Source organism: Nerophis lumbriciformis, linkage group LG08, assembly GCF_033978685.3.
Source record: "Nerophis lumbriciformis linkage group LG08, RoL_Nlum_v2.1, whole genome shotgun sequence".
NCBI lineage: Eukaryota > Metazoa > Chordata > Actinopteri > Syngnathiformes > Syngnathidae > Nerophis > Nerophis lumbriciformis.
The window spans coordinates 18,110,207-18,137,500 of NC_084555.2; the positions used below are offsets into that span (position 1 = coordinate 18,110,207).

Sequence of the window (27,294 nt, forward strand, 5' to 3'; positions counted from 1 at the left end):
GACAGTCTGTTTACTTCTTGATGTATGTAGACAAGCGAAAGAAAAAAAGAGCACAGCAGAGCCGAACAGGGACGGTATCTTGAAAGTAAACAAACATTTGTCGGATCTGCTTTATGTCACTGCCGGCAAACGGAGAGGGTTGATGACGATAACGATGAGGTTTGGTGGATAGCTCCCCACACATAGCTAGCCCAAGCCTCCAAGTTTTCTCCAATTTGATTTTTGGGGACCTCTATTTCTGATTTTGAGGCTCTCTATTTCTGCCAATAATATTGATTGTTGATCATTCACACACCTACTATAAACCTACTCAGTGGCCTAGTGGTTAGAGTATCCGCCCTGAGTTCGGTAGGTTGTGAGTTCAAACCCTGGCCGAGTCATACCAAAGACTATAAAAATGGCACCTATTACCTCCCTGCTTGGCACTCAGCATCAAAGGTTGGAATTGGGGGTTAAATCACCAAAAATGATTCCCAGGCGCAGCCACCGCTGTTGCCCACTGCTCCCCTCACCTCCCAGGGGATGATCAAGGGTGATGGGTCAAATGCAGAGACTAATTTCGCCACACCTAGTGTGTGTGACAATCATAGGTACTTTAACTTTAACTTTAACTCATTGCGGCTCTGGGAGTGTTGTTTACTTTATCCTATTGTTAGCCTGGCATGTCTTTACGTATGACATGTCATTTAACTATATGGCGGTGGAACAAGTTAAGAACCTAAATAATACCAATGCAATGATAACACGAATAATACCAATGAATGAATGATGTCCAGGGTGCCACATATGGTTCCTAATTTTAAAATGTAAAACATTAAGCGACAAGAGTGGCTTGTAGTTGAACGTTCCGAGTGATGAAGCTGTGTGTTTACAATAAAAGTGTCATCTTGTCTCATCAGTCTTGTAAATATTAGTTAAATGATCTGTTGTTTTTTTAACTAACTGTTATTTAATGTGTACATTCTACCGAGAGAGCACAGTCCGAAGTTACATTTCTTGTGTGTCAAAAATAGTTTAAAACATATGCAAATATAAAGTTGAAGGACTAGGTTAGAGGTGTCATAACCTTTAGACTCAAGGGTGGCACTGGGCTAAAAAAAAATTGGAGCATTGATTGTGATGTCAATGCAATCAATATGGTATGGCGTAGCGGGTAGAGCGGCCGTGCCAGAAACCTGAGGGTTGCAGGTTCGCTCCCCGCCTCTTGACATCCATATCGCTGCCGTTGTGTCCTTGGGCAGGACACTTCACCCTTGCCCCCGGTGCCGCTCACACTGGTGAATGAATGATGAATGAATGATGGGTGGTGGTCGGAAGGGCCGTAGGCGCAAACTGGCAGCCTCGCTTCAGTCAGTCTACCCCAGGGCAGCTGTGGCTACAAATGTAGCTTACCACCACCAGGTATGAATAAATGATGGGTTCCCACTTCTCTGTGAGTGCTTTGAGTATCTAATAATAGAAAAGCGCAATATAAAATCTAATCCATTATTGATGTAACAACAAACCTTTTGTACCAATAAACACTTCAGTTTGCATTTATTAAAGCGGACTAAAACAGACTGACAGTACATAACTTTAACTACTTCAACTTTAACACTCCCCCCACATCAGACCGTGATGACATTGCAAGATGAAGTATAAATGATAAAACATTGAATATTAAGGGTATGTACAATTCGACTCCTACCTTGTTTACTTCTCTGATGACTTGCTTAACGTTTTGTAATCAATCAGAAATATCAAGCAGCTAGTTTTGCATATATTACCCCTCACGCACTCTCATGGATTTATAAATGTCTCATTTTAAATGATATATTCGTGTTTTATAATGTCCACAAAGTTTACTGAGCAGGATGTGTGTTGTGTGTAACCGTGTGTTGACGTTATTTGTTAGTTATAGTTAATTTCCATCATGAGTGGGGAAAGTTGTTTGGATTATATATTGATGCTCTGCTTGAATCACCAGGAAGTAAACTAGAGATCAGTGACTCCATCAATCACCACATGAGGACAGTAAAATCTGCCCAATATCATATAAATGGAATTTGCGGCGGTATAAATTTAGGCAAAAACCATACTTGCCAACCTTGACACCTCCGATTTCGGGAGATGGGGGGTGGGGGGGGCGGGGCGGGGGCGTGGTTAAGAGGGGAGGAGTATATTTACAGCTAGGATTCACCAAGTCAAGTATTTCATATATATATATATATATATATATAAGAAATACTAAGTCAAGTATATATATATATATATATATATATATATATATATATATATATATATATATATATATATATATATATATATATATATATATATATATATATATATATATATATAAAAGAAATACTTGAATTTCAGTGTTCATTTATTTACACATATACACACACATCACACTCATCTACTCATTGTTGAGTTAAGGGTTGAACTGTCCATCCTTGTTCTATTTGTCACTATTTTTCTAACCATGCTGAACACCCTCACTGATGATGCATTGCTGTGTGGCGTGCAAAAAGTGCTTTCATCAAATGCACTAGATGGCAGTATTGTACTGTTTAAGAGTGTCACAACATTGCTGTTTACGGCAGACGAACTGCTTTACGGTAGACAAAACGTGACTGCTGTTGTTGTGTGTTGTTGCCGCGCTGGGCGGACGTTCATGAAACTGCTTAACAATAAACCCACATAAGAAACCAAGAACTCGCCCTCCATCATTCTACAGTCATAACATGATTGGGCAGGTACGCTGTTTATTTTGTGTGCCTGAATTTCGGGAGATTTTCGGGAGAAAATTTGTCCCGGGAGGTTTTCGGGAGAGGCGCTGAATTTCGGGAGTCTCCCGGAAAATCCGGGAGGGTTGGTAAGTATGGCAAAAACCCACCACATGCCAATTTTGTTAACTTATGATTTCGACATCCATTGCATTCGGTCTCCCCTAGAGGGGGGGGGGGTTTACCCACATATGCGGTCCTCTCCAAGGTTTCTCATAGTCATTCACATCGACGTCCCACTGGGGTGAGTTTTTCCTTGCCCTTATGTGGGCTCTGTACCGAGGATGTCGTTGTGGCTTGTGCAGCCCTTTGATACACTTGTGATTTAGGGCTATATAAATAAACATCGATTGATTAATTGATTGATTGATTTCTCGCGGGCGACTCCGGCGGGCGATATCACTGAACTAGTTTTAAAACCATGTAAATGAAAATGTACTTTTGGGGGCCCAAGCAAGCGCTTAGTTGTACCGGCTCTGCCCCCCACGTGACGTGACTTGACATTAATGGTGGATTGTGCTCCCACGTCACAGAATGGGGCGGGCGCTATCCACCAGTGGGTCGATACAGTATTGATAATCAATAATTTAGTAAAAAAATCACACATTTGACTCTGGAGAAAAAAAAAGGGCGAAAATCCAGCGTCCATGGCACGACCGCGTTTTGTAGAACATTGCTTTATATCAGAGCGCGTTATATGGTACTTTACCTGTATTACACAAACATGCCAGCCATACCTTACGGCGGTCATTGAGGTGGCCACATACTATTGATTGTGAATTTTATTATTAAAGATTAACATCTTACAGTTAAGAATGTAAAAATTGGCGTTAAAACATTTACAGTCATACTTTAGGGTGGTCGTTGTTTAGGTCACTGAGTGCTTATGCTAAAACTAGCAGTGTCAGTTTGGTCTCCTATGCCAGTTGACTACACATTTAATGAATTGTGAATGTTATTAATAAAGATTAACAGCCTGTTACAGTTAAGAATATAAAAATTGTAGGTATATTTATAGTCATACTTTATGGTAGTCGTGGTTGCGGCCGTTTGTCAGAGCCCTGAGTGCTTATGCTAAAGCTAGCAGTTAACTTTTTTTTTTCAGTTTAGTATGTCAAATGCACAATCCAAATAGTAGCTTGTGTTCTGTCTCTTTTCGCGGCCGTTTTTCAATCCCTTTACTCAACATATTGTTAGTCGACCGCAACTTTGTAATTGCACGATGGTTTTCCAAAACATCTTGAGCTCCTCGCTCGGCGTGTTGCGCCACACTAAACGCATCACCCTTCCGCGATCCAAACATTTGCCTTACATTAATCATTATAATTCTTCCAGACAGCCGTCTTGTCTCAAATCATCTGCTCCACATTAGCCATGAGAAAGAAGCATGCACGCGCGCACACACACACACACACACACACACACACACACACACACAAAGGGCTAGTGTTAGAGTTCATAGAAAGGAAGGCGCTCTGTTACAAACTGTTAACCTTCTTAAATGGTATGAGCTGGTGTGTGTGTGTGTGTGTGTGTGTGTGTGTGTGTGTGTGTGTGTGTGTGTGTGTGTGTGTGTGTGTGTGTGTGTGTGTGTGTGTGTGTGTGTGTGTGTGTTCTTGTATTTCTACCCTTCTTGAGACATCAACACGGAAAAGTACCATCCATATGAGGACCGGTGAACAAGTTAGGACCGAAATCATGGTCCCAATACGAAAAACCATCGCATCTAATAGAGAATGTGGTGAAATCTATCAAAATTAAGGTGTGTCCCAAAAATGAGGGATTTTTCAAATTGACTGTGTGTCGGTTTTAAAAGTGCTCCCCTTGTGGTCAACATATGAAATAACAAGTGTGTGTAAAGATTTGAAGTGTATTATTTTTTATTTTTCGCTAACTGCTTATTTGCTATTACTTTTACCATCATATTTGTACATGTCGTATTTGCTGATGTTGCTCTATTGTTGTTGTTGTTGTTTTTTGCTGTTGTTGTTTTTGTCTCTCTGTCTAATCCCCCTCTTGTCCCCACAATTTCCCCCTCTGTCTTCTTTTTTTTTCTCTTTCTATCCCCTCCTGCTCCGGCCCGGCTGCACTAAATGATAGTATAAATACATTTAATAAAGTCAAATACAAATAAGGCAACAAGAGAAGTATCCTACACTTCTCTTTTGTAAAGTAAATCTGAACAGCCGACATGAGCATCTACATCAACTATATGATTTGCCTGAGAAGCTGGACAGGACACAAAGAAAAAAAAAAAAGAAAAAAAGATTTGAAGTGCTCTCCCTCTGGCCAACACATGTAATAACAAGTGTGTGTAAGAAATTGAAATGCGCCCCCTTGAATTAAATTAATTAAAAAAAAAAAATATATATATATATATATATATATATATATATATATATATATATATGTACTGTATATAGAGACATACTGTAATAACTTGAAGTAAATAATGAAGATTAAAAACCAATTACAAACAAAACATTTAAAAAAAAAAAAAATTGACTAAAAGCAGTCTTTTTCTCACCATGCGTCAACTTTTTTCTTATATAATCTTTAAAATGTTCTCACATTCTTTCTGTTTCTGTAATATTGCAATATTTTCTCGTAAACTTATTACTTTTTATGTAAAATTATTACTTTTAATGCAAAATGCCGACATTTGTCATATACAATTCGGACTTTTATCACAATATTGCCAACTTTTTTGTTGTTCTTGTAAAATACAAACATTTTTTGAGTAAAATTATGACTTTTGTCATAATTTTTGTAGACTAAAATTCTGATTATCATTATAATATTGCCCAAAGTTTTCTTACACAATTGTGACTTTTGTCGAGTAAAATTACGACTCTTTTCATAAAAGTGCCAAAATGTTGAGCTTTTCTTGTAATATTGCGACTCGTTTTGAGTAAAATTCCAACTTTTATCATAATATTGCACAAATGTTCAGTTTTTCTTGTAAAATTTTGACTTGCGTTGAGTAAAACGACGACTTGTATATAATACTGTCAAAATTCTAAGTTTTTCTTGTGAAATTGTGACCTTTTTCTTGTGAAATTCCAACTCATTGTTCACAACAAGCTTTTATATTTGCATGGTATGTATGTATTATTAATGTTGTAAATACAAATCTTTGTATATCTAGAAAGGGTGGTCCCAAAGAGGCTGGCCTTTTTTTCAGAGGTCTCAAGAAGGTAACAAATACAAGAATGTGTGTGTGTGTGTGTGTGTGTGTGTGTGTGTGTGTGTGTGTGTGTGTGTGTGTGTGTGTGTGTGTGTGTGTGTGTGTGTGTTGTTGAAGAAAAAAAGACATGAGGATCTGCTTTGTGGCGATGAAGATAGAAAAAGAACAAGGAGCGTTTTAGAGGATCTTTCTCCAGTGGGGAAAATGAGGCCCGTTGTGGAACGAAAAGGTGGCCGACTTCAGCAGTTTGGGGACATATACGCATGAAAGCTCTCTTTGTCTTTCGCATGCGGGCGGGAAACAGTTAAAACATTTCGCAGAGTCCTTGCTTCACTTGAAATGAATCATCAAAATAATATTCTAGCCTCCTCTGTCACTGATCTCAACTGTGAAGAATGTCGGACTAAAATAATCTACATCTGTAAGCCATTTCAAAATAAGACTTATTACCTGTTTGACTTTTTCTCACACGCACGCGCGCACTGACGTCACCATGGCCTCTATTCTGCTGAGTTGCGTCTTTGATCGCAACAGTTGTGCAAGATGAATTGAGCGCTGATCAATCGTGGCCAATTGGAGTGCACTACTTGGCTGCAACCAGCAGGGGCGCTGTTGATTCAGTCTCGCACTAGTTAGCCATCCAAAGAAGTAAAACATGGCGTAAAGCTACATGGCAACTCCTCCGCTGGCATGGAAACGGGAGTTCAGAACATTTAGTTAGGGAAAATAATGAATTTATTAAGGGAAATGAGTCACATGGCTAATCCGAACTAGTGTTTATTATCAATGCAAAAGCTGTATGAAAATGTCTTTATTGTGTGAATGCTCCAAAGCCTTCACACATATGCTTTTCTACACCAATATTAATCTATTTATTCTTCTACTTCTTCTCCAGATTTTGGCACGCTCTACCTTCCACATTTTTCACCCGATTCAAACAGTTCCAACTTCAAACTGTTCAGCCTATTCGGGAATCGTGGGCTTTCCCATGACAAATTCCAAAAATTCCCAGATTTCCCAGAATTCCAGGTTTTCCGGGACATTTTTCAAATGTCCACCATTTCCACATTTTTCAACCGATTCAAACCACCTTCAACATATTCCACTCATCCTTCACATTCAAACTATCATTTTTTCAAGTTAAGAAAAATTCCAGAAATTCCCAGAATTCCCCTTTTTTCAAACCCTTTTTTCTGGCAACTACTCCTCCCACATGTTTCAACCCCCTCAACCGTTCCACCGTCAAATCATTCCTCTTAATCAGGACAAAAAACAAAGTTGTTTTTTCAACTGGAAAAATTCCCGGTTTTCCAAAATTCCAGGAATTCCGTAATACTATTTCTCAATTAGAAATGGTACAACTTTAACATTTCTCGACCGATTTGAAAAATGCCAATACAAACCATTTCAACTCTTTCAAGTCATTTGACATTTTTCCAAAAATTCCCGCTTTTCCCGCTTTTCCATGAAATTCTACATTAAAAAGAATGGGGCATTTTTCAAAGTTCCACAACTCCCACATTTTTTATCCGATTCAAACGGTTCCAACTTCAAAATATTCAGCCTGTTCAAAATTGTGTGCTCTCCTTCAACAATTAAAAAAAATTCCCTGATTTCCAAGAATTCCCAGTTTTCAGGGACATTTTCCCCATTCAAAATGAATTGTCCATTTTTTAAACTTCCATTCAACATTCAAACCATTCCAACATTCAAACTATTCTTACATTCATACTACATTCTGTCAGCATTTCAGTTTAACTTCAGCATTGGAGCATTCACACCTTCAGGAATTGCCTCATCTAGTTTATTATAATACTCAGTTTTGATTGACACTACTGTAGTTATGTTTAATATTATACTAGACCAAAATGAAAGGTGTTTCATGCATATACCAAATAAATTGCCTTTGCACAACGCTGCAAACAACAACCACAATTATAAACATATTGTTGGATTAATGCCCGTTTGACAGTGTCAGCGTCAAAACTGAACATTACTATTAGATTTAGTTGATTTAAAAGAGACAATACATACTATTTGACGTGTAAATGTGGGATTTCATTTTTTTTTATTGTATTAATAGGTATTGTTCTTCTCTATTGCTTTAAAAAAAATTATATCCTAAGTTTTGTAAAGGTGTGATAGTGTTGGAGTTCTTTTTATTATTAAATTGATTAACCTTCTGTAAATAAAAGTTTAAAAATACATTTTTAAAAAGGCGTTTTTTACGTCAACACTATAAGTCATACATCAGCAGCCAAGAGGTGCTTTTATAACCGGTTTTGAAAATGTTTTATTACAAATGATATACTAAATAATGTATTACGAAAATAGTGTTGAATAGAGAATAAATTGTAAATCAAATCGTCACCCCAAGAATTGGAATCAAATCGAATCCTGAGGTTGCCCAAAGTAAAATAGCAGCCCCTATAGGGCTTCCAGCAGCACATAATTAATAAATGAATGAATGAATAAATTGATGTTCGTACACTGAGACATAGTCTGCACACAGAGGCATATCTGGCGCGATGTAAATGTTCGTAAACCAAAAATGACGCAAATAGAGGCCTTTGAGAATCGAGGTTCCGCTGTATAGATCAGGGGTGTCAAACGTACGGCCCAAGGGCCAAATCAGGCCCGTGAACAGGATTTATCCGGCCCGCGGGATGAGTTTGCTAAGTATAAAATGTACCTGAAATGATTGAATGAATGAAACTGCTGTTCTAAATGTGTCCACTGGATGTCACAATAGCAATTATTTGTATCTTTGTAGATGATGCTACATATGCACAAAATAAACCACATGGTGTTAGTACACCAGTTGAGGAAAATGATCAAACTACATAAATAATATTCTGTAATTTGATTTGGATACAATTTTTTTTTATCTTAATAGATTGAAAATGAACACCAATGAGTTGACTGATGAACATTATCACATAAGTTATTCAGAAAATATAAATAACGACAAATAAATTATTAAGTCTAAAAAAAAAAAACAACAACATTATGATTTTTACATTTTCAGAATGTGCTTGTTCTATTTTTAAACAAAGAAAACAATCTGAAGTTGTCTTTATTTTTAAGTTATCATGCCGTGATTTTACCAGTCCGGCCCTCTTGGGAGTACATTTTTCTCCATGTGGCCCCCGATCTAAAATGAGTTTGACACCCCTGCTATAGATACATTACAGTGTCTTCAAAGTGTGCAGTTTTGTATTTTCTTACTCAAAAATGGACTTTTGTCGAGACTATAACCAGTTATTCATGTCTATATTGATTCTTATGGGGAACTCCGATTCACTATACAAACTTTTCGGTTTACGAATCATGTTCAAGAACTAATTCAGTTCGTAAATCGAGGTTCCACTGTAGATGCCTTTTTTCCCCAAATGTCATTTTGAAGAAGAAGCAACAAAGAAATTTCAGATTAGTGTTAAATCAGTGCAGCCAGCTGGGGGCTCAGTCGGTCATGTGACTGCTTGCCACCTTCTTACCTTACCCATGGACTCAACCTGCATTCTCCCCACTCTTTTTATTCCACATGAAATAAAAGCCAACCCACACATTAAGCCAACCCCCTCAAACATGTGAAATAATATCTACACATTTTCCAGCTGCTCTTATCTCGCACACAATCAGCCTTGCAGAGTTTGTGGCACCTCCTGGCCAAGCGAAAACATTCCCTGCTGGTGTTAGCTTGGGCGCCCGCGCCCTCTGTCTCCTCAATCTGCGATTAAATTCACAAAGAGCTGCTATGTCAACAGTCCGGCATCTGGGGGGACGGAAAATCTCTCGCCACGGGAACGCAGCCGGGTCTTTTCTGTTATTAATATTTCATGGAGTGTAGACGGATGGAAAGAGGGAGGGAGGGAGGAGGGTGGCGGGGGGTGGAGGGGGTATGGTCGCGGGATAGTCAGGACTTTAAACGTTTACAGAAAGACTATATATGGTAAAAAAAAAAAAAGAGAAAAAAAAGAGTAGTTGTTATCTATATTTCAAAATCTCTATCGTGCCATGTATTAAAGTTGTTGTTTTTAAACACAGACTTTGAGGTGGAGACACGCAGGATTAATCCCACTTTGTTGGTTTTGTCCTCTCATTCCAGCCGCCTAATAACCTGTCAAAACAGCTCGAGCGAGAGACCCTTCCAACCCCCAACCTACACACTCACACACACGCTCCCAGACTTGATTTCTTTTACAGAAACAAAATGAAGTGTAGCCTGTCCTCCATCAGCTGAGAGAAGGACAAGCATTGTGTGTGCGTGTGTGTGTGTGTGTGTGTGTGTGTGTGTGTGTGTGTGTGTGTGTGTGTGTGTGTGTGCGTGGGTGTTCTTGTATTTCTGCCCTTCTTGAGACAACAGGGAAAAGTAGCTTCCATATGAGGACCGGTGAACAAGTTAGGACCGAAATCATGGTCCCAATACGGAAAACCATTGCATCTGATAGAGAATGTCTCATTTGCACCCCTGGTGGTGAAATCTATCAAAAATAACGGTGGTCACAAAAAGTTGACTGTATGTCGGTTTTAAAAGTGCTCCCCCTCTGGCCAACATATGTAATAACAAGTGTGTGTAAGAAATTGAAATGCGCCCCCTTTGGCCAAAATTAATTCCATCCATCCATTTTCTACCGCTTATTCCCTTTGGGGTCGCGGGGGGCGCTGGAGCCTATCTCAGCTAATTAAAACATTTTTTTTTTTTAATTAATAAATATATCCATCCATCCATCCATCCATTTTCTTCTTATGTACATAGAGACATACTGTAATAACTTGAAGTAAATAATGAAGATTAAAAACTAATTACAAACAAAAAATTCAACAACAAAAAATTAACTAAATATATTTATATTTGCATAGTATGTATATATTGTAAATACAAATCTTTATACATTTAGAAAGGGTGGTCCTAAAGAGGTAGGCATTTTTCGGAGGTCTCAAGAAGAAAACAGATACAAAAATGTGTGTAAGAAATTGAAATGCGCCCCCTTTGGCCCATATTAATTAAAATAAATAAATATGTATATAGAGACAAACTGTTATAACTTGAAGTAAATAATGAAGATTAAAAACCAATTACAAAAAAAATTAAAAAAAGAAAATATAATTTACTAAAAGCTTACCTTTTTTATATTTGCATAGTTTGTATATATTATTAATGTTGTAAATACAAATGTTTATATATTTAGAAAGGGTGGTCCTAAAGAGGTAGGCATTTTTCGAAGGTAACAAATATAAAAAATGTGTGTAAGAAATTGAAATGCGCCCACTTTGGCCAGTATTAATTAAAATAAATAAATAAATATGTTTATAGAGACATACTGTAATAACTTGAAGTAAATAATGAGGATTAAAAAACAATTACAAACAAAAAATTTAAAAAAACAAAAACAATAATTGGCTAAAAGCTTACCTTTTTTATATTTGCATAGTTTGTATATATTATTAATGTTGTAAATACAAATCTTTATATATCTAGAAAGGGTGGTCTTAAAGAGGTAGGCATTTTTCGGAGGTCTCAAGAAGGTAACAAATACAAAAATGTGTATAAGAAATTGAAATGCGCCCCCTTTGGCCAATATTAATTAAAATAAATAAATAAATATGTATATAGAGACATACTGTAATAACTTGAAGTAAATAATGAAGATTAAAAACCAATTACAAACAAAAAATTCAAAAAAAAAAAAATAATAATTGGCTAAAAGCTTACCTTTTTTTAGATTTGCATAATTTGTATATATTATTAATGTTGTAAATACAAATCTTTATATTTCTAGAAAGGGTGGTCCTGAGGAAGTAGGCATTTTTCGGAGGTCTCAAGAAGGTAACAAATACAAAAATGTGTGTTATAAATTGAAATGCGCCCCTTTGGGCCAAAATTAATTAAAAAAAAAAAAATTAAAAACATATGTATATAGAGACATACTGTAATAACTTGAAGTAAATAATGAAGATTAAAAACCAATTACAAACAAAAAATTCCCCAAAAAATAATTAACTAAAAGCTTACCTTTTTTATATTTGCATAGTATATATATATTATTAATGTTGTAAATACAAATCTTTATATATCTAGAAAGGGTTGTCCTAAAGAGGTAGGCATTTTTCGGAGGTCTCAAGAAGGTAACAAATACAAAAGTGTGCGTGTTTGCGTGCGTGTGTGTGGGTGTGTGTGTGTGCGTGTGTAAAAGGTCACCAGAGGGCATGCTGTTCATTCCGTAAATGCTTACTTGCGAGTAAAGATGGAGGCACGTTGTCCAGGTGCAGGCCAGACTGGTAGAGGTGCAGGATGAGTTCAAAAGCCTCCAGCGTCTCGTTGATGCCGGCGTTCAGCTCGCCTGAACAAAGTACAACAACACATTCAGTCAAACAAAAAAAAAAAGATGTCTTCATCATGCCCTGTGTGGACACGCTGATCAGCAAAGGAACATGGAGGAAACTCATTTATCCTGGATGGCCAAGGCAGTGGACAACAATTTGGAATGTGTCTCTGTGTGAAATGTTTTGCTCCATTCATCCAGAAAAGCATTTGTGAGGTCAGAGGTCACAGACAGACGAGGGGGGGGGAGGCGGGAGGCTCTTTGGAAACCTTTTGGAAGTTGGACGCATTAAATAATGCAACGTGATTTAGGGAACTAATGCATTTATGCTAGCTAATTGATTAACTTGGAAACATGCATGCTTGTAGATGACCATAGTGTGTGAAGTTGGAGATGATGTACACTATACTGGAGTGTCATCAAAGTTGAAAAGTCAACAAAATTAAAAATTAAAACTTCCTCACCGTTACATTTTTCAAAGCAAAACATGTAACAAGAACAGCGTTGGCTCGCTTATGTTACCATTAGTGCTTTAACAGCACACATCTGTTTGACAACTATATTTTTCACAATTACAAAGTTTAGGTAATAAAAATTTGGTAACACTTTAGTATGGGGAACACATATTCACTATTAATTAGTTGCTTATTAACATGAAAATTAGTAACATATTGGCTCTTAATTAGTCAGTATTAAGTACTTATTAATGCCTTATTCTGCATGGCCTTATTATACAACCAGTAAGCCATTAACTAAGAGTCTTCCCTCAATAACCTCAGAATTATTGCTTATTAGTAACCCTAATCCTAACCCTTATATGTTCCCCTAGTGTCCAAATTAGAGATGTCCGATAATGGCTTTTTTGCCGATATCCGATATTTCGATATTGTCCAACTCTATATTACCGATTCCGATATCAACCGATACCGATATATACAGTCGTGGAATTAACACATTATAATGCCTAAGTTTGTTGTGATGCCCCACTGGATGCATTAAACAATGTAACAAGGTTTTCCAAAATAAATAAACTCAAGTTATGGAAAAAAATGCCAACATGGCACTGCCATATTTATTATTGAAGTCACAAAGTGCATTATTTTTTTTAACATTCCTCAAAACAGCAGCTTGGAATTTGGGACATGAGGAGGTTGAGGTGGGTGGGGTTGGGGGGCGGGGTTTTGGGGGGGTTGCAAGGGGTGTATATTGTAGCGTCCCGGAAAAGTTAGTGCTGCAAGGGGTTCTGAGTATTTGTTCTGCTGTGTTTATGTTGTGTTACGGTGCAGATGTTCTCCCGAAATGTGTTTGTCATTCTTGTTTGGTGTGGGTTCACAGTGTGGCGCATATTTGTAACAGTGTTAAAGTTGTTTATACGGCCACCCTCAGTGTGACATGTATGGCTGTTGACCAAGTATGCCTTGCATTCACAGTGCCTTGAAGGTTTATTGGCGCTCTGTACTTCTCCCTACATCCGTGTACACAGCGGCGTTTTAAAAAGTCATACATTTTACTTTTTGAAACTGATACCGATAATTTTGAAACCGATACCGATAATTTCCGATATTGCATTTTTAAAGCATTTATAGGCCGATAATATCGGCAGTCCGATATTATCGGACGTCTCTAGTTCAAATAACTCTAAATTAAGTCTATGTTACTTTAATAAGTAACTAATTAATGGTGAATATGTTCCCCATACTAAAGTGTTACCAAAAATGTTTACCGGCCGAAAAAAAACCCTGGTATTTACGGCAGTCGCTCACCTTGTTTTAGTCAACACGGACACGCAGAGAGTGCGTGCACACATACAAAAGCAGTCCAAGAGAAGCAACGTCTAATTTGCAGTCACGTTGTTAGAACATTCAATGGCAGCAAATACTAACTATCCAATTCGCAATCATTAGCTCACAACACCCAAAGCTAACGCGCGTGCATGTGTTACGTACGTACGTAGTTACACAATTACGTACAAGAAGACGTAAGCGGGCGGGATGTACTGTGTAAAATACTTTGGAATGTTAGCGCCCTCCAGGTGTCTGTGCAAATGTTTCAAACAGCGCCTTAATTAGGACTTTGTCATCAAAAAAAAGATCTCATGATACAGTGCAGTACTCATCTAGAACCAGAAGAGGCGCTGTTGACAGGAGACTACTTTGTTGTTTAGTGAAGTGATTATGCAACAGAAGGTTCCACTATCGAAAATGTACATGACTACAAAATAATCTACAGTTGTCCCTCGACACATAATGCCTCAAATATTGCATCTTCGCCACATTTTGATTTAACATATTCAAGTATTTTCAAGCCGTAAAATGGCTAGATAAACTAAAAATATCAATAGTACTGTAGTTTTGGCCTCAAAAGGAGACCAAACCAATCAGAGCTTGCTGTTCAGTATCGTGGCCACTGATTGGCTCAGCCTCAGGCGGCATTACGTTATTGGATTAAAAGGGTGTAAAGGTGACTAAAGGGTGTTATTTCATGTCTAGAGGGCCTTTGTTATGTTCAAAAACGCATTCAGGGGGTCGTAAACAGTTGCCATAGTTTTGAAATAACTTAGCGGAAATGAATTAATCGTGGTCATGTCTGGAACTAATTAACAGCAATAATCGAGGGAAAACTGTAGCAAAGAACTGTTGATTATTTTGTCTACAATTAAAAGAAATGTAGTCAAAATGGTTTGTGATGTAGGACAAACTCTGGAAATAAGGGCTAAGTTGGTGCCCAAACAGAATTTTATTTTGAAGTTCCGCTATTACAAATTGAATTCACATTGTTTATATTTGTATGGAATTATTTTTATGCTTTTTAAAATCAGACTTATAATGATAAATGATAAATGGGTTATACTTGTATAGCGCTTTTCTACCTTCAAGGTACTCAAAGCGCTTTGACAGTATTACCACATTCACCCATTCACACACACATTCACACACTGATGGCGGGAGCTGCCATGCAAGGCGCTAACCAGCAGCCATCAGGAGCAAGGGGTGAAGTGTCTTGCCCAAGGACACAACGGACGTGACTAGGATGGTAGAAGGTGGGGATTGAACTTGAATTTGATTTGTTTTTGTACTAAAACAAATTCATGTGAAATAAATAGCTCAATAATGAATCTTTTTTGTGCAAAATACACACTTTAGAGCGGGGGTCAGCAATGTGCGGCTCTCGAGCCACATGCGGCTCTTTAGCGTCACCCTAGTGCCTCCCTGGAGCTCTTAAAAAAATGTATGACAATGGAAAAAGATGAGGAAAAAAAAAAATTTTGTGGTTTCTGTTGGAGGACAAACATTACACAAAAAGAAAGCTCACTGTTTATATTAAACATGCTTCACTGAGGAGAGTATTTGGCATGCGTCATTTCGTCACACTCATTTTGGAAGTCCTTGAACGCACCGTAGTTTGTTTACATGTACAACTTTCTTTGATGCTGCCACAGAAAGACGTGTTTTATGCCACTCCTTCTTTGTCTCATTTTGTCCACCAAATGTTTTATACTGTGCGTGAATGCACAAAGGTGAGCTTTGTTGATGTTACTAATCGATGCTAACATGCTATTTATGCTAGCTGTATTCAAGATTCAAGATTGCTTATTGTCATATGCACAGTTAAACAGACAGTTTGCCGTACAATGAAAATCTTACTTTGCTAGTCCACCCTTCAACAAGTCACACGGTACTTAGCTAAAAATAAAAAATAAAAAATAAAAATATATATACAAGGCACAGTAAGTAACATAACATTATTGCACATTCTGATTGACAGTCAACAGTATAAATATGGAGGTGACCTTGGGTCACAGCAGCAGTTAAAGTGTCTTTAGTGATCAAAGGTGAAAAGTGTCTACAGTGATGCTTCACAGTTCGGGGGTGGTCATGGTAGCTGTCTTTTGTTCAAAAAGATAAAAGTAAAACGGGGGAGGGGGCCTGTGGGTAGAAACTGTTTGTCAGTCTCGTAGTATGTACATATTGCATCATTATGCGTTGTTTGTAGGTACATTTGAGCTCATTTTATTTGCTGTTTCCGTTTCCTTCAACTTGAACACACACATCTTTACCTTTGGCCATTCTAAGCCAGTAATTTCCAGGAGGTATCAGACCCTCTGAAAAGCCTCTGTTTTAGTAGTTTTCCAATGTTGTAAAAATGTGTAGAATAAATATTACATTTCAGCCTGCGACACATACTCATTTTGATAGTAGGCTAATGTAGCTAATATAGACACTTATATCATGTGTTGTCTTCATTATAACACTTAACATTTTTTGCGGCTCCAGACAGATTTTGTTTTTGTATTTTTGGTCCAATATTGCTCTTTCAACATTTTGGGTTGCCGACCCCTGCTTTAGAGTAATGAAAACATAAGGTTGCATCTATTTCTGGCACATCAGTACATCTGCTTACCAGCGCAGCACTAACATTGTATCTGGGTAAATTTGCTATTATTGTTTTGATCAATGATGGAGCAGGAAAGGGCTGGAAATATGTTTGCAATACAATTTCACATGGCACGTGCCATTCATTATCCCGGGGCCCTACGCCCAATGCGTGATCTACGTATTGGGAGGAACGGCCCAACTGGAAATGCATGGTTGTTGATAACCGTCGTGCATCCCACTCGGCATACCAAACACAATTAGTGTTCAATTATAAGTTCTGGTTTCAAAGAGATTTTTGGACCATGTTGAGATCAAAACTTGGAGTAAAGGTAGTGAAAAATCTAAATCTATTATGACTTCAATTTATCCCTAAATAGAATCCTAACAATTACCAAAGGTGTGTGTCACACACACACACCGTGTGTTGATGACAGGTGGTATTTATTATCTTGTTCCATGTCAGCGTATGAAACCAAGCGTTACCAGGCAGGGCGAGTCATTACACGACTACAACACATTGGTCCGCTTCGCTCTGATCTCTTCTCTGATTTTCCTCACCTGTGGCGTTCATGATGCGATCCACCAGGTGTGCGAGGCCGGGCGGGGCTTGGTGAGGCAGCAGGTAGGTGAAGAAATACCTGGAGCCATGCAGAGAACACAGAAAGATCCATCATGGAACGATAAAGGCGGTGTTAAAACAAACCATAAAGCTGTCGACACTGTGAAGGCGGTTCAAAGGCGACAAGACTCGCTTTTGGCCCCAAGCTACTAATTTATTCAACCCCTGAAAACCTCTCATTTTGTTAAACACACACGAGCATCGTCTTTACCTGTAGGCGTTGTAAATGTTCATCTTCTCGTTCAATCCCTCACACAGTCCGCCGGGCGAGCAGCTCAGGGTGAAATTTCGGTGCGGAAACCGAAGGGAGCAGTCGGCGTCCGTCCGGCAGTATGTTTCCGCCACGCTGGCGTCATCCAGATCGGTGAGCTTAAGCTCGCCCGACACCATCACGAACTGGCGAGGCTGAAAGTCCAGCAGAGCCACGGAGCCCAGAGGAGACCGTGCCAGGAAGTGCAGGAGGCGGACCAGGTCCAGACACACCTGGAGGGATGGGAGGGAGACTTGTGATGCTGCCATGAATCAGCCTGCTGTTTTATTGATTGAAAAGCAATTTGTCAAGGATGTTCGTTAAAAATAGGTCCTGTATTGTTAGAATCAAAATTTACATTAAAATATTGATAAGCAAAAAGATCAGTAGGGATGATACTCGAAACCGATTTTCCCGGTTGTTCGATAAGAAAAGAACCGAGTCCTCGGACTCGAATCCCTTTTTGAGAACCGGTACCCGTTATCGAGACCACTATAGTAAAGAAAAAGAGTTGGTTCTTTATTCGAATCCCTGGGAACGAATCCCGTCCCGACCAGAAATGCCCCGTGAGACATCACAAGAAATGACGTCACGTAGCTCAGTCATTAGGCGCAGATGGGGAAAGCAGGAAAAACAATGGACCGGAAAAAGCGCTCCAAGGTGTAATAAAGTTCAAAACAAAAGGTATAATCCAATGAATAACTTTACTGAGAGATTTGAGCAGGGTACAAACACATGACGAACACTTTTACGACCAACCGGAAACATAGCAACCAGGCTAGCAACGCACCTCCTTTACGGCAGCTGTCGCAACGTTCTTAAAGCAACCGCAGCACATACATATATATACAACATATATCTCCCTTTTTCAACTTTTGTTTTTCTTTCCTTGTAAACAAAACAAAATCATACTGTATATGTGTTGTCTGTCTAATTATAAATAATGCAGACGAGGCGTGTTGGCTGAGTTCTTGACGTTTACTTTCACAGCGTGCTCATAACCTCATTCTTAGCTGCCGGTGTGGCGACATGCAACAACACTTTTCGGGGCTACCGCGTATGTTCGTCACTCCCGTTGCATGCTGGGTAGTGTAGTTGTTATATTCCCTAGCTCATAACATCACATATTTCCCCCTATAAAGAAATAATGTTAACTCAATAAAGTGTATTTATTTTTTTAACTTTAACTTTTCATTTTTTAGCATTGTAACCACATTTGCAAACAACTTTTCTCTTCATAGAATTTTCTTTCAATAGAGAAATAAAGTGCAAAAATGTCAAATGATCATAACAAACAGTTATGTCAAATAGCAGCAGAAGTGCACTTTTTGGAGAGCTGTATTATTTTAAGTTTTGTGCCCAAAGGACTGATTTTATTTAATCACTATATTATTATTTATACACCTATGGTGATCACAGAGACAGGTTGTTTTTGTGTTACTGTATATATTTGTTTTTCTGAAAAATCACACTTAATATACTTTGGGTAACAACAGTCAATATTTGTTTATTTTATTTTATTTCTTTAGGGGGGTAACAGTCAATATTTATTTATTTATTAGATTTTATTTTTTTCTTATATAATAAAATATATAAAATATTGTGTTTTTTTCCATATACAACAACCTATCTGGACTCGATATGAGAATCGATAAGGAATCGGTTCGATAAGAGGATTCGATAATAGGCTCGAACTCGATAATTTCTTATCAAACATCATCCCTAAAGATCAGCGTCAACAATCTAAATTATGGATGTCCCAAACAACATTCTTGGCCTTTAAATCCAGATTTGATTTTGACAGTAGATTATAGAAGTGAAAATGTTTTATAGCAAGTAACTAAAAATAACAAGTTATAAAGCTTTTCTTAATACATTTAAAATTTGCTAGTATTGTTGTAAATCACATAATTGGTGGTACTGATTGCTACGTGCAATTTTTTTAACATAAAAAGTTAGATTGTGCACAATACCTAGACAAAAGCTACTATTGGCTCCTATTTAAATCATTTTGGTTTTGCCCTTGAAGCCTTCCTGTTTCCAGAAACTTACGCCCTGACTTTGTCAACGATAATGAAAACGACAAAAATAATATTTCGTAATAATAAGAAAAAGAAAAAGAAAAATATCGATCATAAATAAACTGCAAATAAAAGGAAAATAAATACTATTATGCAGTGCTAAAATAAATGAATTCTAACTAAATTAATAATAAAAATACATACATAATGTTTCTTAACTAATTACCACCAAACCTTCGAAACATGGACTCAATATCCCTCTTTAAATCAAGACTCCAAACACACTTAATCCTGACTGCTTATTCATTGTAAATCTGATCGATCTTTGTTGTTTTTATCCAACTGATTTTATTGTTTTGATTTTGTACGGTGTCCTTGAGTGCCCGGAAAGGCTAACCTGACTCTCGCCAGATCTGGGACACAAGGATCTGGGACTTCTCAATAGGAGATGTATTTCAGAGAAGGGGCCTTGTAAAAAAAAATCATTGTATGTGATTGGATAAACCACTTGTCCGTTATCTTGAATGACGTGCTACTTCAACCACTCACATCGAAATCAACCCGTGACGCTGATGAGAGCAACACTGGTAAATCCAAAACAGAACAGCTGACATATTGGATAACGACAGAGCGAAAAGTTAATAAATGCCTTCAAAACCGTTCTGTGTTCTTGTAAATAATTGATATTCGATAGATACGACAAAACAGTTGCAATAGCAGAACCAATGTCAGCACACGACTCCTCGCCGCCATTGTTGTTTGAATCAAACAGTCGCTTCGGCGCTACGTCACATCTGTGAAATCCCGCCCGGCGATCCTGATTGGTTCATTATTTTTTGCTATCTTGAAGGAGTTTGCATTGCCCTCGATCCCAGATCCTTGTGTGGAGCTCAGCGAACTACAAGGATCTGGCGAGAGTCAGGTTACAGAAAGGCGCCTTATACTGTAAGTAAAATGTATTATTATTATTATTAAATAAACTGTCAATAAAATTAAGGTGCAAATTAAATATAATCTCCAAACTAAAACTTAATTAAAAAGATAACTAAAACAGACTGACGCATTACGGCCACAAGCGGTGGAAAAGTGTATTACAACTGAGTATCGCTGTGGCCCTTACTTGCTGAGAAACATATCTTTTGGTGGCCATATGGTTCAGAAAGACTGATCTACAGGGTTCTGAATATTTGCTACATTAAAGTCGCTGAGTTTGCAACACCAATCCCTCCAGTTCAGTCTTCTTATTCTCTGGCAGACCAGATAGGGTTTCATTTGTTACAGGTAGCGCCGAATCTAAATACATTCTTACAATTATTTTTTAATTAAATTCTTATAAACCAAAATATTTTTCATTATCCTCAAAAAATGTCCAGTATTTTTGTTTTTCCTCAACAATTCAATTAACTAACAAATACAAGAAAATAAATGGTCTAATACAATAATGCTTCAAACTAGGGATGTCCGATAATGGCTTTTTGCCGATATCCGATATTCCGATATTGTCCAACTCCAAAAATTATAAAATAAGATAAATAAATTAAAAACATTTTCTTGAATAAAAAAGAAAGTAAAACAATATAAAAACAGTTACATAGAAACTAGTAATTAATGAAAATGAGTAAAATTAACTGTTAAAGGTTAGTACTATTAGTGGACCAGCAGCACGCACAATCATGTGTGCTTACGGACTGTATCCCTTGCAGACTGTATTGATATATATTGATGTATAATGTAGGAACGAGAATATTAATAACAGAAAGAAACAACCCTTTTGTGTGAATGAGTGTGAATGGGGGAGGGAGGCTTTTTGGGTTTGTGCACTAATTGTAATTGTAAGTGTATCTTGTGTTTTTTATGTTGAACAAAAAAACAAAACAAAACAAAAACCGATACCGATAATAAAAAAAAAACGATACCGATCATTTCCGATATTACATTTTAACGCATTTATCGGCCGATAATATCGGCAGGCCGATATTATCGGACATCCCTACTTCAAACTACTACTGGTGTAGTTAGAAATGGAGCAATTTGTCTGGAAATACAAATGCTGGCTGCTAGGAAAACTGGACGACAAACTCCTTGCACCAGTAGGTTAGCCAAGTTAGTAACGTTTCATACACTCAAACGTTGTTATTGTCAACATAAAACTGTTCTTTCTCTAAAACATTCCCTTTCCCTCAAGCTACAGACAGCAAGAATGAAGGCATCAGCTGACAGAGCATGAAATGTGTGTGTGTGCGTGTGCGTGTGCGTGTGTGTGTGTGTGTGTGTGTGTGTGTGTGTGTGTGTGTGTGTGTGTGTGTGTGTGTGTGTGTGTGTGTGTGCGTGTGTGTGTGACAGTAGTGAACAAGCATACTGCAGCCAGTGTTAGGTAAAGCTCTTTAGACGTCACTGGCACAGTAAAAACAGGGTCCGTGAAACCAGACACTCCTGGATTACTGTAGGCCTCACACATGTACTTTAGCTGAGCACTTTTTTAGCTGCTATTTAGCTGAGACATGACAAAAAATATTTTTTTTAGACCTTCAAAAACCAGTGCTGTAATATGCATGCCAGGCCAGTAGTTGGCGAGTTGGAAAAAAATAAACTTTACATGATGTAGACAATGTAGACTTTAATCACTCGAGCTTCCATCCATCTATTTTCTACCGCTTGTCCCTTTCTGCAAGCAAAACGTCATCTTGTAACCCAAACAGGGTTAATTGACAGTCTAAATCAGCTGGGTTGCATTTTCTAGCTTGGAAATAATGTACATGACAGCCAGTGAACGTGTTTTTATGTGGACATTAGGGGTGTGGGAAAAAATCAATTCGAATTCAAATCGTGATTCTCACGTTGTGCGATTCAGTATCGATTCTCATTTTTCAAACATCGATTTTTTTTTAAATCGTTTTTTACTTAATTTTTATTTTTATTTTATTTTTAAATTAATCAATCCAACAAAACAATACACAGCAATACCATAACAATGCAATCCAATTCCAAAACCAAACCCGACCCAGCAACACTCAGAACTGCAATAAACAGAGCAATTGAGAGGAGACACGACACTGAACAATCCAAAAGTAGTGAAACAAAAATGAATATTATCAACAACAGTATTAATATTAGTTACAATTTCAACATAGCAGTGATTAAAAATCCCTCATTGACATTATCATTAGACATTTATAATAAAAAAGAACAATAGTGTCACAGTGGCTTACACTTGCATCGCATCTCATAAGCTTGACAACACACTGTGTCCAATATTTTCACAAAGATAAAATAAGTCATATTTTTGGTTCATTTAATAGTTGAAACAAATTTACATTATTGCAATCAGTTGATAAAACATTGTCTTTTACAATTATAAAACCTTGTTACAAAAATCTACTACTCTGCTTGCATGTAATCAGACTGGGGTAGATCCTGCTGAAATCCTATGTATTGAATGAATAGAGAATCGTTTTGAATCGGAAAAATATCGTTTTTGAATCGAGAATCGCGTTGAATCTAAAAAAAATAAAAATCGATTTATAATCAAATCGTGACCCCAAGAATCGATATTGAATCGAATCGTGGGACACCCAAAGATTCGCAGCCCTAGTGGACATGCATTTTTTTTTACACTCCACTTGTGTCAAATGAACTTTTTAACACTGGTGTGAAGGATATGTGCATTTCTAGAAAATATAGTTGGTGGTTTTTTTTTTAAATAGCCAATAAAATGATACAAAATAATATTCTACTGTAGAAATAAACAAAATATTACCATATTTTCCGGACTATAAGGCGCACTTAAAATCCTTTTTCCCCCCTCAAAACTGGACAGTGCGCCTTATAACCCGGGGCGCCTAATGTACGGAATAATTCTGGTTTTGCTTACCTAGCTCGAAGCAATTTTATTTGGTACATGGTGTAATGATGAGTGTCAAACAAAAGAGATACGTGTAGACTGTACAATGATGGCAATATGACTCAAGTAAACAACACCAACATTTTTATATGTTCCATTGAAAATATAGAACATTACACACGGCGCTCAAAAATCTATCAAAATGTTTTAGTACGACTTTGGTAAGCTATGAAGCCGCACCACTTGATGGATTGTACTGTGCTTCAACATACGAGTATTATTATGGTGTGTGTGTAATGGTGTTTTGTTTCGCAATATTATTCAAAAGCAACTTTTCTTACCTTCTGATCTGTATTTGGGATCTGCATAAATCCTGAAAAATTGTGCGAGTCCGCCTTTGTAGTCCGTGCCGACACCGTAGTGGATAAGCTTCTTCTTTTTCTCTATCTTCTTGTTATGAGGCATTCATCCTCCGCTGTTGCCATTTCTAATATAAAGTAGTGTAAAGTTCTTATTTATATCTGCCAGTAAACCCGCCATAATTTTCCTGAGGGAACTCTCCTGAAGGAATCAATAAAGTACTATCTATCTATGAAAGCGCTAAAAACTACCGGTGTAGTGAGTTCAATTATTCACCCGAGGAACTTTAGTTATTAGAGAGTTCCGGTCGGACGTTTTTTCACGGGACACATTTCCGGCCTTGTTGTTGTTTACGGATGAGGAGATGCTGCTCCGTTATTGATTTAAGTAAAGTCTGAATGTCATTAAAACAGTTAGCTCCATCTTTTGACACTTCTTCCACTCCCATCCTTGCACGCTACACCGCTACAACAACGATGACGGGGAGAAGACACTGCCGAAGGTGAGCCACGTAAATAAGACCGCCCACAAAACGAAGCGACTGTCAGAAAAGCGGCTTAAAGATGGTCTGTAAAACATAATCTATGCAACATTTTGACCAAAGAACCGCCATTACATGTTATGTAGACCACAAGGGAGTGTTTTCTATTTAGAAAAAAATACTAATAATATGACTCCTTTAATGAGCCCTATAATCCGGTGCGCCTTATATATGAAAAAAAGATTTAAAAAATAGACCATTCATCGGCAGTGCGCCTTATAATCTGGTGCACCCTATGGTCCGGAAAATACGGTACATAAAATGATTATTTTTAGAAGAAAATATGAGCTGGCCGCTCAAAAGTAAAACTACACCAGCTAGTGACAAATACAAGCAGGTCAAGTCCAATAAAAGTTTACATTGTGCAACTCTGCCATCATAAATTGTTGAGTTAGTTAGTTAGTTAGTTAGTTAGTTAGTTAGTTAGTACATCGCCGCTGTTGCTGCTGGTGGAGATTCACTTCCGGCTTGGGCGGGATGCAAAACGTGTCATTCATTCAAAGTTTTCACTACTAGTGGTGATCCTCAAGGTTCTACTACAGGTCCTCTCTCTTTTTCATCATTTGGGCCAGTGGTTCTCAACCTTTTTTCAATGATGTACCCTATGTGAACATTTTTTAAATTCAAGTACCCCCTAATCAGAGCAAAGCATTTTTGGTTGGAAAAAAAGAGATAAAGGAGTAAAATACAGCACTATGTCATCAGTTTCTGATTTATTAAATTGTATAACAGTGCAAAATATTGCTCATTTGTTGTGGTCTTTCTTGAACTATTTGGAAAAAAAGATATAAAAATAACAAAAAAATTGTTGAAAAATAAACAAGTGATTCAAGTATAAATAAAGATTTCTACACATAGAAGTAATCATCAACTTAAAGTGCCCTATTTGGGGATTGTAATAGAGATCCATCTGGATTCATGAACTTAACTCTAAACATTTCTTCACAAAAAAATACATCTTTAACATCAATATTTATGGAACATGTCCACAAAAAATCTAGCTGAATATTGCATTGTTGCATTTCTTTTCACAGTTCTTTTTGACAGACATTTAAAAAAAATCTCACGTACCCCTTGGCATACCTTCAAGTACCCCCAGGGGTACGCGTACCCCCATTTGAGAACCACTGATTTGGGCTATTCACTTTGGGCGCTGGTTCTCCAGAATACACAAAATAAGAATAATAGTGAAGGGAGTGGTCCGGCCCACCGGTCCTTAGCGTTCTGGAAATGTTGGCCCCAAAACAATTTAGTCTAATCTAAAGTTTGTGTCCTTATTTGCTGAAGTTGGCCATGCGGGGCCTGATACAAATTCAGGAGTTGGAACACGTGTGTTGTAACCGACTGCCCAAATGATGCTGATTTGACACATTTTCATGTTTTGACTTATTTTTGTTGCCAACATCAGAGTTAATGTGTTTTTTTTCCACTCTCTTCTATAATTTCAAAGCACACTTGGATCCCTGCGGTGTCAATTGGGCCTCTGTTGACTCCCACTGTGCATGAGCCTACCTGCGATGGGGGTTGAGCTAAAAGCATGTGTGTGTGTGTGTGTGTGTGCGTGCGTGCGTGCGTGCGTGCGTGCGTGCGTGTGTGTGTGTGGGCGCACGTATATATGCTAAGATGACATTCCTAGCCTGCAGTGAATTAACTCTCGGTCCCATCTCCATTCCGACCCTGGCCTGATCAAATACACCGAGGCACAGATGTCAGACCTCCTAAGGTTTCACGGTTCCGCCTCGCGCCTCTCACTCTCTCACGCACACACACACACACACAGACACACACTCTTATCATCACACATGCGTTACGAAAGCATTAGAAGCATGGAAGTGCATGCAGATCTTACCCTGAAGCGGTCCTCCCAGGGGCTCTGCAGCAGCTGGATCATCTGGAGGGGGCTCCCTTGTTCCAGAATGACCGTCACCCTCCCTGCCACGTCTCCAACACAGTGACCTTTGAACTGCGTGACAGCACCACCAGACTACGTTAGGTTCAGGGGAGGTGTGATGACATGGAATGATGACGCAGCACTTTGTGATGTGAGAAAGCCGTCAGTTTGGCGAGCGAGCGCCATGTGGTTTCAAAAAAAGGAGACGCATTGTCTCCTCCGAAAAAAAAAAAAAAGTGCACCCAAAAGGTCAGGAGGGGGTCAACAAATCTAATTAGAAGGTCCGGGATTTTTTTTTTCCATCTCGTGTGAAACAAAGGGAACATGTGACACAACACCTGGACGTTGCACTTATACAAGAAGTGAAAATCAAACAATATGGAGGACTTTCTATTTCTCCACCTTTTATGCTGGAGAATCGGTGAGGCCGGCCTTTTCCACACTAAACTCATCTAAACTCATCTAAAAAGTGTCATATAATTGTGCAAAATGTCCCAGGAAGATGAGGAATGAAGAAAGATAAGCACTGAAAATGAACAATTTTGGTTAGAATGAATGAAAAATCGAAAACGGTTTTCACAAACATGTCATTTTGATTTTAATAACATAACACAAAATAAATAATATAGGATTTATATTTTTTTTTAGCTCACTCGTTTTCTGTTAGAAATTTTTTTTAAATCTAATTTTGCAAACCTTTTATTTGTGCTTATTGCTTGTTTTGTCCTTATGTGCTCATAAAGGCCCCTTATAGATCCAATACATTATTATTATTATTATTATTATATTTAAACCAGTGGTTCCTAAACTTTTTCACCAATTACCTTCTCAGAAAGCACTTGCTTTCCAAGTACCACCATAATGACCAACATTAAAACACAGTAGCATAGTAGGCCTTAATATTTATTAAAAACAAGGCAGAGGTTTTATTTACTAAGTATATTTAATATTTTTGGTCAATGTAACATTACACACAGTTTGAACAGTAACACTGTGTTTGAATATTTAATTAAGTGATTATGTGGCGTACCACTAGTGATGCACTTACCACGGTTGGAGAATCACTGATTTAAATGTTATGACACACAAAAGTCCAATGATTGTTTGGCTT

The 27,294-nt window shown here is 37.8% G+C and overlaps 1 protein-coding gene across 1 annotated transcript in view; it reads right to left on the bottom strand.

Moving 5' to 3' along the window:
* Positions 1–27,294, bottom strand: part of pkdccb (protein kinase domain containing, cytoplasmic b) — a 40,916-nt gene that overhangs the window by 10,263 nt on the left and 3,359 nt on the right. Inside the window, exons 2-5 of the mRNA XM_061968365.1 lie at positions 26,142–26,255; positions 17,491–17,762; positions 17,219–17,298; positions 12,195–12,302 (exon numbers count right to left, since the gene is read on the bottom strand). Of these exons, the coding sequence (XP_061824349.1) occupies positions 12,195–12,302; positions 17,219–17,298; positions 17,491–17,762; positions 26,142–26,255 (574 nt within the window). The remainder of the gene's footprint in view (positions 1–12,194; positions 12,303–17,218; positions 17,299–17,490; positions 17,763–26,141; positions 26,256–27,294) is intronic.